The 15,111-nt window shown below is 33.8% G+C and overlaps 3 protein-coding genes across 6 annotated transcripts in view; 2 read left to right on the top strand and 1 right to left on the bottom strand.

The window, feature by feature from the left end:
- Nucleotides 1-67: 67 nt before the first annotated feature.
- On the bottom strand, nucleotides 68-1,193 carry LOC106107564 (dynactin subunit 5). Its single transcript, XM_013288443.1, has 4 exons — nucleotides 1,063-1,193; nucleotides 804-991; nucleotides 600-711; nucleotides 68-413 (listed from the first exon to the last, which is right to left on the bottom strand). The coding sequence occupies exons 1-4, from the start codon at nucleotides 1,108-1,110 to the stop codon at nucleotides 210-212; spliced, it is 552 nt and encodes a 183-aa protein (XP_013143897.1). The 5' UTR covers nucleotides 1,111-1,193; the 3' UTR covers nucleotides 68-209.
- Nucleotides 1,194-2,942: 1,749 nt separating this feature from the next.
- LOC106107528 lies at nucleotides 2,943-8,188 on the top strand. The gene is made up of 7 exons (XM_013288404.1): nucleotides 2,943-3,021; nucleotides 5,085-5,309; nucleotides 5,544-5,654; nucleotides 5,837-5,919; nucleotides 6,365-6,473; nucleotides 6,926-7,064; nucleotides 8,041-8,188. The coding sequence occupies exons 2-7, from the start codon at nucleotides 5,117-5,119 to the stop codon at nucleotides 8,186-8,188; spliced, it is 783 nt and encodes a 260-aa protein (XP_013143858.1). The 5' UTR covers nucleotides 2,943-3,021; nucleotides 5,085-5,116.
- Nucleotides 8,189-9,533: 1,345 nt separating this feature from the next.
- LOC106107699 overlaps nucleotides 9,534-15,111 on the top strand; it is a 34,267-nt gene continuing 28,689 nt past the window's right edge. For all 4 annotated transcript variants that reach the window (XM_013288682.1, XM_013288680.1, XM_013288684.1 and 1 more), the window contains exons 1-8: nucleotides 9,534-9,806; nucleotides 10,032-10,174; nucleotides 10,672-10,836; nucleotides 11,278-11,476; nucleotides 11,715-13,877; nucleotides 14,162-14,299; nucleotides 14,602-14,742; nucleotides 14,876-14,994. In XM_013288682.1, coding sequence (XP_013144136.1) covers nucleotides 9,624-9,806; nucleotides 10,032-10,174; nucleotides 10,672-10,836; nucleotides 11,278-11,476; nucleotides 11,715-13,877; nucleotides 14,162-14,299; nucleotides 14,602-14,742; nucleotides 14,876-14,994 — 3,251 coding nt within the window. In that variant the 5' untranslated portion in view covers nucleotides 9,534-9,623. The remainder of the gene's footprint in view (nucleotides 9,807-10,031; nucleotides 10,175-10,671; nucleotides 10,837-11,277; nucleotides 11,477-11,714; nucleotides 13,878-14,161; nucleotides 14,300-14,601; nucleotides 14,743-14,875; nucleotides 14,995-15,111) is intronic.

Genomic DNA, 15,111 nt, shown 5'->3' with positions numbered 1-15,111 from the left:
CTTCACAAATGTTTACTTCAATTACATTGTACAAATACAGGTTTTTATTGTAAAACAAAAAAATAAGTCCAGTAAATAAATTATTTAATCAGCTTACTTTCAGTACAAAATTAGTGGAATATTAAAACAATTCAATAAAGCAATAATCATGGAATACTTTTCTTATCAATAAACAAATATTTTTTGCTTCTTAACTATATCAACCACACTTATGCATTGGCTGTTATTGGAACAAAATGCTGGTAATAACTCTTTGTAAACTCTGTCATAAGATCGGGTGTTGCTTCTGGTAGAGTGGTTATATGTCTTGCAGGACTCCCGGAATATCTAGCAAATGAAGGTACAACAGTTTCTGCTGGCAACACCGAGTTGTCCTCAATCATACAGCAGTCTTTCAGTACACATCTGCGACCCTATAGAATAATTTCAGTTAATATCATTTTTCAAGAGTTAATTACTTATCAACTTATCATATTTATGTTTGATGATTGAAAATATATTTATCAGCAGCGGTTCCTTCACTTTCTTGGTGATATCAAGTGGCCGCTTGCTCCTTGTCACCCTTTATTATTAAAAAGAAATTTGTTTGCTGTACTTACTATGACTACATTTTTTCCAATATACACGTAAGAGCCAACAACTGCTGCATTTACAACTGTATTTTCACCAACAAATACATGGTCACCCATTTGAAGTGGGAAGAATGCCACTCTGTAACAGAGAATATAAATTACATTACCTTTATATGGGTGAGATAGAAACTATTCAAACATGATTATAAGTTATACTAAGAAATTACATACCCTTTGCTAAATTTCTTGAACGGTGGACGTATGACAGAGCCTTTACTTATAATACAAAACCTGCCAGTTTTAACATTTGCTAGATCACCTCTTATAATGGCATCACTCTGTACAATAACTTTACCATGCAATACAATATTCTGAGATCCGCAGAGAACTGTTTGCCGACTTACTTTATTCCCAGATGCCTGAAAACAATAAGATAAACCTTTATGGAGATATTTGAACTGAAATTACAAAGCTTAATAGATTTGCTAACAGTTTCAACGTATTCCGATTTGTTGTAATATATATCTTGGAGCTCCATTTTTGATTTAAAGGACACTTTTTAACAAAATTCTTTAAGCTGTACGCCCAAATATTAGTAATTTTGATTTGTCGACTGTCACTGTAAATGTCAAAATGACATTGACTTTCGCTGGCATTGCTTGACATAATATGCCTAAAAACTGTTGAAGAAAAACATAATATAGTCATGAAAAAATTAAATTCTTAATTAAATAATTATTGACAAACATTTCAAAATATTTTAATTAATCCTAAAAATAAATGTAAACTTCAGTGTCATTAAAATGTCAGTTAGGCCGTAGGCCGAAAACACGTTATGGTTTGTCCAGATAAGGTTTTAAAAAAGTAACACAGAAAGCGGGAATTGTAACCGGTTTTTTCAAACTTTATGAAATTTTTTAATTGTTGAAAAGTTATTGGATACATTGTGTTTACAAGAAAACTAATTTAATAAAACGATATTTCACTGAGTTTCTTTATAACTCAATGGATCGATACGTGAGAAGGGAACCGAGGCTTGGTAATATTTATTAAACGTTTATGTTAAAGAAACATTTACTGCTCAGTTACCTAATTTATTTTTTGGATTCTCCATTTTTTAAGGAAATCCACAGCCGAATCAGATGATCGCAATGCCATCAACAAGTAGGGATGGCAATAATATAACATTGTAAGTTGTCTTTTGTTTATTAAATCAAGAGTTAAGAAGCGTTTTAATTTACGTGAATATCGTACATCATATGAACCGATTTCGATTTAATTTGTGTCCATAATTTTCAGAACTGAAAACCCATATTACGCCACTTTCGAGCCTGTTTTACCAAACGCACAACGCATAAATAACCAGGGTATTGTAAGTATATTTCTAGTTCTATGTAAAGTTTAAATTTTTTATCATGACGAAATGTTATTGTTTAGGGTATTTAACGTGGGACAAGCTTCGATTACGGTTTGGAAAATTATTTTCGTAGATATTTTTTAAAAGTAGAAATGTCAGTAAGTAGCTTACTCTTACTCGTCGGGTAAACCGACCGTACCTTGCGGGTTCATCCGCATGAAATTATGAAAATTTTATTTTTTTGTTTACATTTGTGAAATTATCAATAGCAAATGACAAAATGACATTGACATTACAAACCTTGGCAATCTTACTTTCTTGGTGTTGGCAGCAACTTATGGTCTCTTTCCCACATTAGGGTTTTTATCCAAAATATTTACCCCTAAGTTTAATAGCGTGGAAATATGTAGTATAAAGCGTGTAGGGCTTTTTATTAAACAAAGAATTATTCAAAAATATGCTGTAATTGCTGACATCTTAGGCAACAAAGAAGTGTGTGTTTACGCTTTATTATAATAGTATAGATGCTTATGGATAATTTATAAATCTAAGCTTATTTAGTTAATATTGTTAGTAGTTCAAATTTTTGTACTTTGGTAAGTATTGTTTTTATTAATATTGCCATAAAATTCACTTTTAGTCTGCCTTTTAAAATTGACTTCACATTTCTACATACTCACAATTCCATTCTAATTATTGTGAAATGAAAATATAAAATTCATACGAAACACTCGAGTCGTAGCTCTTGGACAAAAAGTTTCAAAAAAACGTAATTACCTTGTTTTAAACTCACCAAGGCTTCTTTTTTAAATTCTTTTTCCATCTCAGCAAAGCCACGAAAACTCCCTAACATTTTAATTAAGGTTACTTCAACGTCAAAGGGACGTTGAGTTTGTGGCTGAAGCTGAGGTATTGTTTTAAGAACAAGGGATTAACTTTGTTGTTTGCTTAATCATTTTGTTTTGTGTGTTTTAAAAATAAATTTTTCTTGCATATCGTCTATGTAGATAGTACAAAATCCTGGACCAATTCAGTCTGGCATCGATCCTCAGTATTTAGGAACGTATGCTGGAAGCAGCAATTATGTAGCAGGTACTAATTTACGTTTAATTTTAATAAAAGAAACATGACACAGTAATTAACGATTAAATTAAATATAGCAAATGCTACATTAGCTTCCGCCCGCGACTCCGTCCGGGTAGTATTAAAAAAAAAAAAAAAAACAAAAAACAGAAGTAAGTAGCCTATGTGTTCTTCCAGACTTTAGCTATTCAGCCGTTTAGGCAGCAAACTCTAACAAATATCCATCCATCTAAATATTCGCATTTACAATATAATATTAGCAAGACCGACTATATCTTACTAATCTTACTTATTAGTTCTTACTTCTTACTTATTACTTCTTACCTCATTACTTCTTAATTCTTATTACTTGAATGCAAGTGGAAGCAGTTCGATACGGGTGATCGAGGGTAAGAGCTGGTGGATGCAGGTGATTTTAGGGAGATCCTATTCGTTTAAAATGATTTCTGGGAGTTGTGTTTGATTTAATGAGAGTGCAAGTGGGTGCTGGTGGATGCGGGTGATTGAGGGTAAGCGCTGGTGGATGCAGGTGGTTTTAGGGATATAGTGTTCATTTAAGTTGGTTTCTGGTAGTTGTATCTGATTTGCACGTGAATGCAAGTGGAATCAGTTCGATGCGGGTGATTGAGGGTAAGAGCTGATGGATGCAGGTGATTTTAGGGAGATCCTATTCCTATAAGGTGGTTTCTGGTAGTTGTGTGTGATTTAAATGTGAGTACAAGAAGATGCTGGTGGATGCGGGTGATTGAGGGTAAGAGCTGGTGGATGCGGGTGATTGAGGGTAAGAGCTAGTGGATGCGGGTGATTGATAGTAAGAGCTGGTGGATGCAGGTGATTTTAGGGAGATCCTGTTAGTTGTGTGTGATTTAAATGTGAATGCAAGAGGATGCTAGTGGATGGATCATTTGTTTAGAAACTTTTATGTTTAGTAAATGCACTTAAAAACCGCAACCTTTTTGCGGTAATGTTTAATTCGTTTTAATATTAATTCTTATCCAAATGAATGTGTTTGTTAGAAGAATTTTATGTAGATTAAAATTGTCTTTCATAGCATGTAAATTCGTCAAATACTTTAGAAGATATCGCGAACACAAACAAAAACAAACACAAACGTACCTAAAAAAATCTGCTCACAAACTACTGGACTTAGAAATTGGATAGATTGCATAGATATTTCTGTTACTACGTATACTACTAAGTAAATACGTACTAAGAAAGAAGGTGTACGTGTTTTAGGTTTCATTCTAATTTGTCCTGTTTTGAACTTTTAAAATCCACACGGACGAAGTCGCGGTCAACAGCTAGTTTGAAATAAAATCTCATTTCTTTTTAACGTTACAATTTGTTTTATAATAACTATTTTTGCGTCCATTGATTTTGAAATAAAATGTGCAATAGATTTTAAAATTCTATCTTTAAAGTGCTCTAATAAAGTGAGAATAGCTTGATTTGATATTGTCGCCTTTCTATTTTATATTACGTTCTTTTATTCAATTATTTTGCGCGAAATAAAAATCTACCTAGTGCTTAAATAATATATTACCTACTTACCATTGCAAATCCATTAGCGTCGTATTAGATAAAAATATTAAGTAGTCTAGGTGTTCTTCCAGACTATGTTTTAATGTTGTGCTAAATTTCATCGAGATCAGTTCAGCAGTTTAGGCTACAAAACCTAAGAAACATCCGTCTATCTTAACTTTCGTATCTATATTACTAGCTTTCGCCCGCAACTCCGTCCGGGTAGCATTAAAAAAACCAAATGTGAGTAGCCTATGTGTTCTTCTAGACTATCATTTACGTCTATGTCAAATTTTATCGAGCCGTTTACGTTTACGGATACAAACTCTAACAAACATCTATCCATCCATCCATTAATCTAAACTTTCTCATTTATAATATTAGTAAGATTAGTAAGACTGTCTCGGTTTAAATTTAAAAAATGAGTGAAAAACGTATTTTTGTATGTTTTTCGGTATCCAATAAAATTTATGACGAACCGTAAAACAGTTTCGAAATGAATTTCATCTTAAATCCAACAAGATAAATATACACAAATTTTCCCTATCAAGGACAACAAAACCAGGGCCAATATCTAATCCCAATGCAAAGGGATCTTCAAGAATGCATGCAGCAAGATTTTCAAGGTCAACAACGCTATCAAGCTCAGAATTATCAAAATATTATCCCAGAAACATCAGATGCAGTAGTTTATAGTAATTATATGAATAAAAATGTTGTCGGTGCTATTAAACCTGTAAAGAAGTATTCCAATGAATCGCTTTTAACACCGAAAGGTTTGTATTATTTTGATAGACAATTTTTCGGCCAAATGTTAAAACGAATATCAAATATCTCTCTTCGTAAGCGCAGCTTACAATGTGATAGATGTTATTTATAAGGAATTTGGAGTTTAATCGTAGAATTAAATTAAAAATGCTATTATGTACAATTTTTTATTTCGTCTTAGTTTCCTTTATTATTGTTATTTCGTTGCTTCTACTTTTGTATGAACCAGTAATATATTTTAGGAAAATCTCAAACGCTAATTTATCAATCAAAGCAGTCAAATTCTTCTAGAGCCTCAACGTCTACGATAACCGAAGAATCTAGTGCAGAAAACGTAGTTATGCCATTAAAAGGTAATTTTGAAATAAATGATTTCGTGTGGTTTCATGATTAAAAAAATTCCATGTCTAATACAAAATCTGTAAACTGTAGCTTGCGAGTTTACTGTTTTTTATGCATTTTAATTTTAAAAAATAAATAGTACTTTAATCGTTTGCTTAAAATGTATTACAAGGGTGTTAGGTTTCATTTTCAGAAGTAACGAGCAAGCCTATAGAAACTATTATAGCGAAGAATGAAGCACAAAATCAACGAAAAATACGTTCTGATAAGCTTCAAGTACGTTCTTTTACATAAAAAAATGTTTTCCATATGTCAAAGATTGTAACATCTTTTCTAGAAACTACATCTAAGCCATTGTTGTAGTTACTATTAAATACTTATTAATCTTTTGTTCTATATTAGCTTTCACTACCGACTCCGTCTGCATTGAATTTAACAAAAAAAAAAACAAAAGCAATTAGTCTATGTGTTCTTGCAGACTATCCTCTACATCTATACCAATCATCGAAACCCGTAGAGCTGTTTAGGCTACAAACTCTAACAAACATCCATCCAATCTAAACTTTCGCATTTATAACATTAGTAAGGTAGCGTGAAAGTATAAAATGAAACCAACAAGTATTATTTTTGGCAATAGGAAGCCTTTCATTTTCTTTAATTTGTATAGCCTTTGATGTAGAACAGAACATACACGTGTATTTACAATGTACAATTTGTTCAGGCGTTGTATAAAAGCGGACCGCGAGCATTTTCCGGGCCTGTGGAGAAAGTGCTCAAATGGCACAAGCTTCTAAAGGAAATAGGAGTTTTGGTACTTTATGAAATTGTTGGTTAGTTACTACTGACAATAATTTTATACGCAAGTTTTATGTAGCTAGTGCTCTCGACCTTCGCGTGGAACTAAATAAAAAAAATGTAGCCTAGTTTTTTAATGGTAAAATTTTTGAGTTATTTCAATACACACAGTACTTTATAATATTAGTGTAGATATAATTATATACACTTCGAGCTATTTTGAATAAATTATATGTAACTCGCTGTTTCTAGCGACTTCACCCGGGTGAAATTAAAAATGTAATAAAATGTTATAGTTAGCCTATGTTACTCAGTGATAACATAGAATTTTAATGGTGAAAGAATTTTTCATCAGCTCAGTAGTTTTTGAGTTCATCCAATATATACAAACATTCAAATCTTTCCTCTTTATAATCTTATTATAGTATAGATATAGATGTTTCAGGCAACTTCGAGAAAATTAAGTGTTTTTTTGTATGTTTTTCAGCGAAATGTTTAAGAATAAGACAAGGTAAACCTTATGAGAAGATTTTAGTGATTAAAGATGAAATTGGACCAGCGATGGAAGTTGTATATTACGAGATAGATTTTCTATTGCCCGAATTTACAATACCTTGTACTGTTAGGTAAGTTTGCCTGATAGATATTTCGTAATAGAGTTTTTCTCCGTTAGAGCTAATACATTCAAATATGATTTTTTTCACAATTTGAAAATTATATTGTGTATTAAAAAAATATACTGTGCTAAAGTTTTATCGTAAACTGTTCAGTAGTTTAGGCTATAAACTCTAACAGAGATCCATTTAAACTTTTGTATTTTCATCCGCGAATCAGTCTGCGTGGAATGAAAAAAAAGCAAGTAGCCCATGTGTTCTTCCAGACTAACCTCTACATCAATATCATATTTAATCGAGATGCCTTCAGCAGTTTAAGCTACAAACTCTAACAAACATCCATCTTTCTTTTCATCCATCTAAACTTTCACATTTTAATATTAATAGCTTTCACCCGCGACTCCATCCTCGTGGAACAAAAGTACTCAGTAACAGTTGTAGAGCCCGCTTTAACATCTTCGCACGAATGGGCCGGCTCGCCCGGTGTAATACCACGACCACACAGAAAACAGGCGTGAAGTGGAAGCAATTCCGCATTTCGTCTGATGAGTGTGGTGCCGGAGGCCTAATTTCATCCCTTTCCACCCTTTTCTTGAGAGGAAAGGATGGGAAGGAAAAGTGGATTTGACGGTGGAGGAGACGTATAGAAAGGGAAAATTTCCTCTTTATGTGCCTCTCCTCTTCCGTCAATGAAGGGTAGGCAACGCATCTGCAATTGCGGATGTTTATGGGCAGCGGTCGCTGTCCATTTCGGTGGCTTTAGGTGGCCGCTTGCTCGTTTGCCACCTTATATTATAAAAAAAAAACTCACTTTTGTTTTTTTTTTGCCTATGCGTTCTTCCAGACTATCTTCTACATCTATACCAAATTTCAACGAAATCTGTTTAGCCGTTTAGGCTACAAACTGTAACAAACATCCATCTATCCATCCATCCATCCATCTAAACTTTCGCATTTTTATATTAGTATGATTTCTGTACTCGTACAGAGTGGTAGGTCGCATGTTGTCGGGCTCATGTCGGCTACAAGCGTACAGCGTGCGCGCGGCCACGGGCGACGACATTGCCTCGCTGCCGCGCCGCGCCGCTGTCGCACAACACCACGTCGCCAAACTGGCGAAAGAGTACACACAATAAATACGAAAAAATGTTGGTTTAGTTTTTTTTTAAATACCTTTGTTTGCATCACACAAGGCATATTCTAAAGTGGACCGCGACTGTACCATTAACAGTTAAACAACTGTTTAACTGTTTAACTGTGTAACTGTGTAACTGTGTAACTGTTTAAATGTTTAACTGTGTAACTGTTTAACTGTGTAACTGTAACTGTGTAACTGTAACTTTGTAACTGTTTACCTATGTAACTGTTTAACTGTTTAACTGCTATGGTACAGTCGCGGATTTGCCTGTTCCACTTTAGACTTTTCCTTGTTTATTGCAACAAAACAATTTTCGCCTCATCCTAAAAATAACTATTTAAACACCAGTGAATGATGCAAACGAAGGTTTCTAAAAATAACTAGCCGTGATTATTTCATACAGACCTATTTATAAGTTGCGGTATATTGGTTTTAGTTCCGCGTTTCGTTTCAGGTAGAAAACTGCCAACTGCCAGTTTTCCCGACTGTACATAGAGTTGCAGTTGGCACATCGGGTAATAGAGTAGTATTAATCCTGAAGTGCCAATCCGAATGCCGGGAATAGGTATTAATATTGTTGTGTTAACTTAAATGTAACCTACTACCTTATATTTTAATTGATTGTTATTTTTTTATTTTCATTAATTCACAAATAATATTGTAACTACTAATCAATTTTAACACCTTAATATAATAATACGCAAAACTTAGGTTTTGTTTTATGTTAGCATTACGCCCTGAAATTAATGTTTTTTGTACTTTTAAATAAAACGTTTTCCTAATTGATTAAACTATATTTGTTTTTAAATACCTATAACTAGTCATATATGTGTAGTACTTGTAAGGTATCATGCGTGTGCGCATTGTTGCTTCACTTTTCTGCTCAGATTTTGGCGACAAATGAGGTCTAATACGGCTTAAAAGACTAAACAGTGGTAGAGCCCGCTTTAACATCTTCGCACGAATAGGCAGGCTCGCCCCCAGCAAATACCACGACCACACAGAAAACAGGCGTGAAGTGGAAGTAATTCCGCATTTCGTTTGATGAGTGTAGTGGCGGAGGCCTAATTTTAGCCCCTTTCGCTTTCCACCCTTTTCTTAAGAGGAAAGGATGGGAAGGAAAAGTGGATTTGACGGTGGAGGAGACGCATAGGAAGGGGAAATGTCTTCTTTATGTGCCCCTCCTCCTCCGTCAATTAAGGATAGGCAACGCCTCTGCAATTGCGGATGTTTATGGGTACCGTTCGCTTCCCATTTCGGTGGATTGAGGTGGCCGCTTGCTCGTATGCCATCTTATATTATAAAAAAATCTTTATATTGTTACTGTCCACTTGTCACCGCTCCATTTCTGTCATTAATATGTCAAAATTTGACAAAACTCATAGCAACTCATCTGGTTATTTAAAAATTTAAACCTGTAACTATTAAATACCATGTATAAAGCTGGGAGCACATCATCGAAATCAGTGACACATTTCTCTACTTATGATGATGATGACTATGAGGATGAACCTTCAGGAGAATCTTCCATAAACTGGAGTAATCTGATCTTTCTACCATTTCATCCTGTTTTCAAATTCCTTGTTCTGTTATCTGTGATTGCGAAAAGCACGTTTGTAAGTATATTTATATGGTTTATTTGCGATTTGTAAATCAAGTTCTTCGCAGATGAAAATTAAGCGCCAATAGCCTAATGGGGTACGAACTACCGATCTCTTTCAGTCCAGGGAATCTCCCCAATCGACTGTCTTGAACTATAGCACAAGTCTAAGGAAATATTAGTAAAGTTACGAAAATCTAATATTTTATTATTAAAAAAAATAATGGTCTATCTGTTGTAGGGTCCTCTACAAGCAGTTTACCCTATTATCTATTGTTCGGATGTCCTCGATTATAATATATATTTATTTTTATTAAAGTATTTTTATATGTATTGCTCTGACGTCATCTACGGCATTGATACTTGTCTGCATATAATGCATAGGTAAGGTATGAAATTGCTTATCCTTAGTCTTACAAAAAACAAACTAATATTTCTTAAAAAAATCCCTAATGTCTTTTACCTGTGGCACCCATCACTACATCTTTTCTATACTATTATAAAAAAGCGTAAACACACACTTCTTTGTTGCCTAAAATGTCAGCAATTACAGCATATTTTTAAATAATTCTTTTTTATTAAAAAGCCCTACGCTTACGTCACAATTTAGGCTATATATTTTCACGCCATTAAACTTAGGGGGTAAATCTTTTGGATAAAAACACTAATGTGGGAAAGAGACCATAAGTTGTTGCCAACATCAAAGAAGCAAGATTGCCAAGGTTTGTCATGTCATGTCATTTTGACATTTGATATTAATAATTTGACAAATGTTAACAATAAAACAAAAATTTTATAATTTCATGCGGATGAAGCCGCACGGGAACAGCTAGTACTTGACAAAACTTACTCAAGTTGCTATGGTTTTGTTTCTATTTTAGGCAAGTTACGGATGAGGCAATGAGACGAGAGTTTTTGCCTAAATCAGCTTTTTTACTTTTAATTGATTTATTGTGCATAATACCATTCTTTCACCTCATGAGCAATGTTGTTTGTACAGAGGTTGAATACTGGCCGAATATGTTGTCTTTCATTGAGTTTATAACGTGAGTAGTTTTAAATTAAATTATAGTAGTAAATTAATTCGAGAGCTTAGTTATGTAGAGTATGATTTAAAAGGAAATAAGGCAGACACCATGGGTTCTTTATATTTGACAGTAGTTATATGATTCAGTTTAATATCCTTGTAATAATATTTTATTATGTAACAAAAAATAGAACAATAATAGTTCAAACTATATAGAAAATGTAGAACATATTATTAGATACCTGTGTAAGTTAGTACTATCAGGGCCATTTGACACCAACCTGGGCGAGCTTTCTATTTCGCCCGTAACTGCAATATAAATCTAAACAAAAGAAGATACGCCCTTTACGTTACCTGTGACGTCTCTTTATGTCCGGCGCCCTGGACGGTCGTTTCACCTCGCCTTACTAATGTACTCAGTACTAGACTGAGTGTTCTTATACGTTGTTTCTTATTTCAGAATCTATAGAGTGGCAGAATATTTTTCTCTGCTAACCACACATGATAATATTAAACTCTGTGTCGGTTATACGATTATGAATATTATTACGGTCAATTGTATCACGTGTGTGTTAATGTTGATGACATATGTAGGGCTCTGTGATACATGTACTAGTACGGGCTATTACAAAGATTGGAGGAAATATATCATGTATAAGGTACTTGCTTTACTGTATAAAATAGCCTATGTTACTCAGTGACAATAGAGCGTTTTAATAGTGCAAGAATTTTTGAAATCTGTCCAGTTTTGAGTTATTTCAATGCACATAAATTCCTCTTCATCATATTAGTATAGATGTAAAAGCCTTAATATTTGGTTCCTTAACTTTTTAGTAGAACAGCAGGAACATGGTTGCGGTTTCATTTTATTTTTTAATGTTTTTTTTTTCATTCCAGCTCAACGAAACGGATGAAACGTTAACAACTTATGTTTACGGAGCTTCGTTTATTTTCTTCTTTCCCGTAAATTATATGTTCGATGAAATTAAAGCCTCTACTTTAGTGGAATATGCCTTCTTCAGTGCATTAATGATATTTTTCTACCTCATCTCAACTTTTGTCATATTTCCAAAAATGATTGCTGAATCTTTATTAAAGTTACATTGTATCTTTTCGTTTCACCCACGAGTACAAATTATAATAGGCGAGGCAAAACGAAGGAATCCATCTCCAAAAGCGTACATTGATGTGAAAAATTTTTACGCGCTAATGTGGAAGAAACACGATGGTATAACCCGACTTCCTAATATAATGTCGGAATTACCTCGATATTTGAGAGTGGAAATCAAACAGGATCTCGTTTGGGCTGTGTTTTACCATAGTCCAACTTTGAGAAGAACATCTCGAGCATTCCAGAAGTGGTTATGTGATTTCATACATTTAGATTACAAATTACCAGGGTCAAGGTTTTTTGTCGGTCCTCACTGTCAATCACACTTGTATTACATAAAGACTGGTATAGTTCAACTGATTTCAACGGACGATGGTATCACTCCTATAATTTCATTCACGAGCGGTACTATTATAGGAGACATAAGTTTCTTCTTGTCACCTGCAAAGCGAATTGTTATGGTGCGATGTCTTACGTACTGTGAAGTATATTATTTACCCCGAGCGGATATTCTGAAAGCTCTGCACAAGTTCCCAGTAGACAGGAAAGCAATATTACAACGCGTGAAGGATAAAATAAAGCACGCTCATACGCTTTATTCGTGTAAAAAGCACGTAAGAGGATTGGATAGGGCTGAAGATGAAGGTATTGCTTGGCTAAAAAAACGATGGTGGGAGATATCGGAGGTTGTATCGCATTTCAACTTGCCAGAAGATCAGCACTCTAAACCTTCTTTAAAATTATCAGCGGAAGAAGTAGTCTACCATTGCCCGAAATATCTTGGTCAATTAGTTTTGTGCACAGATGGAGAATTGAGGAAGCACTCTTTGTTCGCAAGCGTTCGTTTTCCGATACTTCTACTTCCTAATTCTAGTTTTAGTGTTGTATGGAACAGAATTGTTGTCGCTACGGTTTTCCTCGTTCTTATATTCTATCCGCCTAATATTACAAGGCCGGATGTTCCGGTTTGGTTTAATTTCTTTCAATTTTGGGTTGATATAGTTTATTTGGCTGATGTATGCGTGTCGTTAATAACAACAATGGAAAATCAGGAAACGGGTAGAGTTTACTTCGCATCTGTGATGTTTGCTCGCTTTAAAAGCGTCTGGTTTTTCATTGATATTTTGTCAGCCACTTGGTTCGAGACTTACGTGATGCTGATCGGGATGCCTCAATACTATTACACGGTGCAGTTTAATCGACTGTTAAAAATATACGTCCTCTTTCCTAACTGGAGTTTTGGAAAAGATCCATTGATTCACGTAATTCTTAAAGTTTGTTTAATTCACTTAATTTTTGTGTACATAATGAGCTACTTAACGCTTGCATTGATAACTATAATTCCCGATTTGAGTCTTGTTAATTTCTATGGTGATGTATTTTGTGATTGGGGAGTACCTAAAAACAAATGTATTTACGAAGTTCGTCATGTGTTCGAAATATTTCTAGCATGGGTTTTGGAATTTCTTTTTTCCCATAACACAACACAAAACTTAACAGATGTTTACGTGTCAACTGTAACTATTTATTGTGGATTTTTAATCTTTATCTATTGTAAAACATCTTTGATTGGTATATTCCATGCATACAATACAGGAGTATCCAAGTATCAATTCTTCGTGATCAATGTCACGAATAATTATAAGCAATTTAAAATACACCCGGAATTATTGAGACGTTTGAATCGGTATATGAAATGCCATTGGAAATATTATAAAGGAATGGATGTTTTATATCCAAATATATTAAAAAATGAACCATACGACATATACTGGAAAGTACACGGGGAAGTAGCAGAGAAAATAATAAGGCAGTCCCTGCCTTTTCAAATGGCCGATAATGGTCTTATCAGGGAACTTGCTTACAACGCTAAGTTTATCTTGCTTCCAAAACTATCTACTGTTATTATTTTTGGTCTGCAACCGAAAAATGTAACGTGGCTTGTTCAAGTAAGTTTAAGATGTTAGTTTTCTAGTTATACTTTCTATTGTATTCTTTCTTTTTAAAGCATAAAAACTCTTAACTCCAAGATGTCTTAACGCCCAATCATATATGATATACCAACCTCAAACACACACACACACATAACACAATAAATAATTATGGACAAAAGAGAAGGACCTGCCTCTTGTAATACAGGTACCTAGCTCAGGAAGCAGAGCCCTGAAGATTATTGTGCAACTGGTGTGATCAATAAAGTCTTTTATTTTTAAATAATTTTATTTTTAATCAGGGTTACATTAAAAGTGAATATAACAATGAAGGTGAATTAGTCAGAAGTATGTACAAGCCGGGCGACTTGCTTGCCTTCCCTTCGGTCTTTTTTAATAAACCACCGTTTAGAACTTACATGGCATATACTGAATGTGAGGTATTTGAAATTATTTTATTACTAAACCGAGTAACTTTTGATAATTACCTAAACCCGAAATCTGAATGTCATGCGTTCTAAAATGTCTAGTTTAAGCAAAAAGTTACTTCCAAAATGTATGGTTAATTTGTATTTATTTTTATATCCTCTGTAGGATGTTTAGAATAAATTCTTGAATCCTAAGAATAGCATGAATATCAATTTCAATTTGTCAAGTTTTTAGAAAAAGTGTTTGTTCACTATACAGTTTTAATTTTTAAAAAGATGCTAATGGTGTAATTTAAAAGACGAACTTTTTATAGGTCCTATTTATAAACAGATCGGCCTTCTTTAAAATTTTAGAGCGGTACCCACTTGAGTGGTCAATTTTCAAAAATTGCATGGAAGAATTTAAGTCGAGATTTGGTGAAATGACACAAGGTTTTATTGAAACTCATAGAGAAGTAAGTATTTTAAACATAAAGTGTTTATTTCAATTAGATACTGGCAATTATGTGTTTCTAATAAGAAAAAAGTTGTTAGCTTCTTACATTAGTGAGAGTTTTTTGGTTACTTTAACATTTTAATTAATTACAGATTCAGAAGAAGCATCGTCGACTTTTTCACTCCAAGCATGACGAAAGACACACTAACCAACCTAATGAAACAAGTGTATCACAACGTTTAACGATGATTAGTATAACGCCTACTTCACCGTATGTATTATGTGCTTCAAATCATACTAATAAATGCCAAAAAATTGTAAATCTTCCATTGTTCACGGTCAAACCAGCAAACGGTCATCTAAAATCACTAAAATAGTGAAGAAACCG

This window comes from Papilio polytes, unplaced genomic scaffold (genome assembly GCF_000836215.1).
Source record: "Papilio polytes unplaced genomic scaffold, Ppol_1.0 DF821956.1, whole genome shotgun sequence".
Taxonomy (NCBI): domain Eukaryota; kingdom Metazoa; phylum Arthropoda; class Insecta; order Lepidoptera; family Papilionidae; genus Papilio; species Papilio polytes.
The sequence above is the reverse complement of the archived record's forward strand: the minus strand, read 5'-3'. Positions and strand labels throughout refer to the sequence as shown.

Bases quoted from the DNA above. Each gene is read 5' to 3' on its own strand.
- LOC106107528 (XM_013288404.1), top strand. From the start codon at position 5,117: ATGCAAAGGGATCTTCAAGAATGCATGCAGCAAGATTTTCAAGGTCAA. The intron at 5,310-5,543 runs GTTTGTATTATT...AATATATTTTAG, and splicing joins ATCGCTTTTAACACCGAAAG to GAAAATCTCAAACGCTAATT. The intron at 5,655-5,836 runs GTAATTTTGAAA...TTTCATTTTCAG, and splicing joins CGTAGTTATGCCATTAAAAG to AAGTAACGAGCAAGCCTATA.
- LOC106107564 (XM_013288443.1), bottom strand. From the start codon at position 1,110: ATGGAGCTCCAAGATATATATTACAACAAATCGGAATACGTTGAAACT. The intron at 712-803 runs GTATGTAATTTC...TCTCTGTTACAG, and splicing joins TTCAAGAAATTTAGCAAAGG to AGTGGCATTCTTCCCACTTC. The intron at 414-599 runs GTAAGTACAGCA...ATTATTCTATAG, and splicing joins TTGGAAAAAATGTAGTCATA to GGTCGCAGATGTGTACTGAA.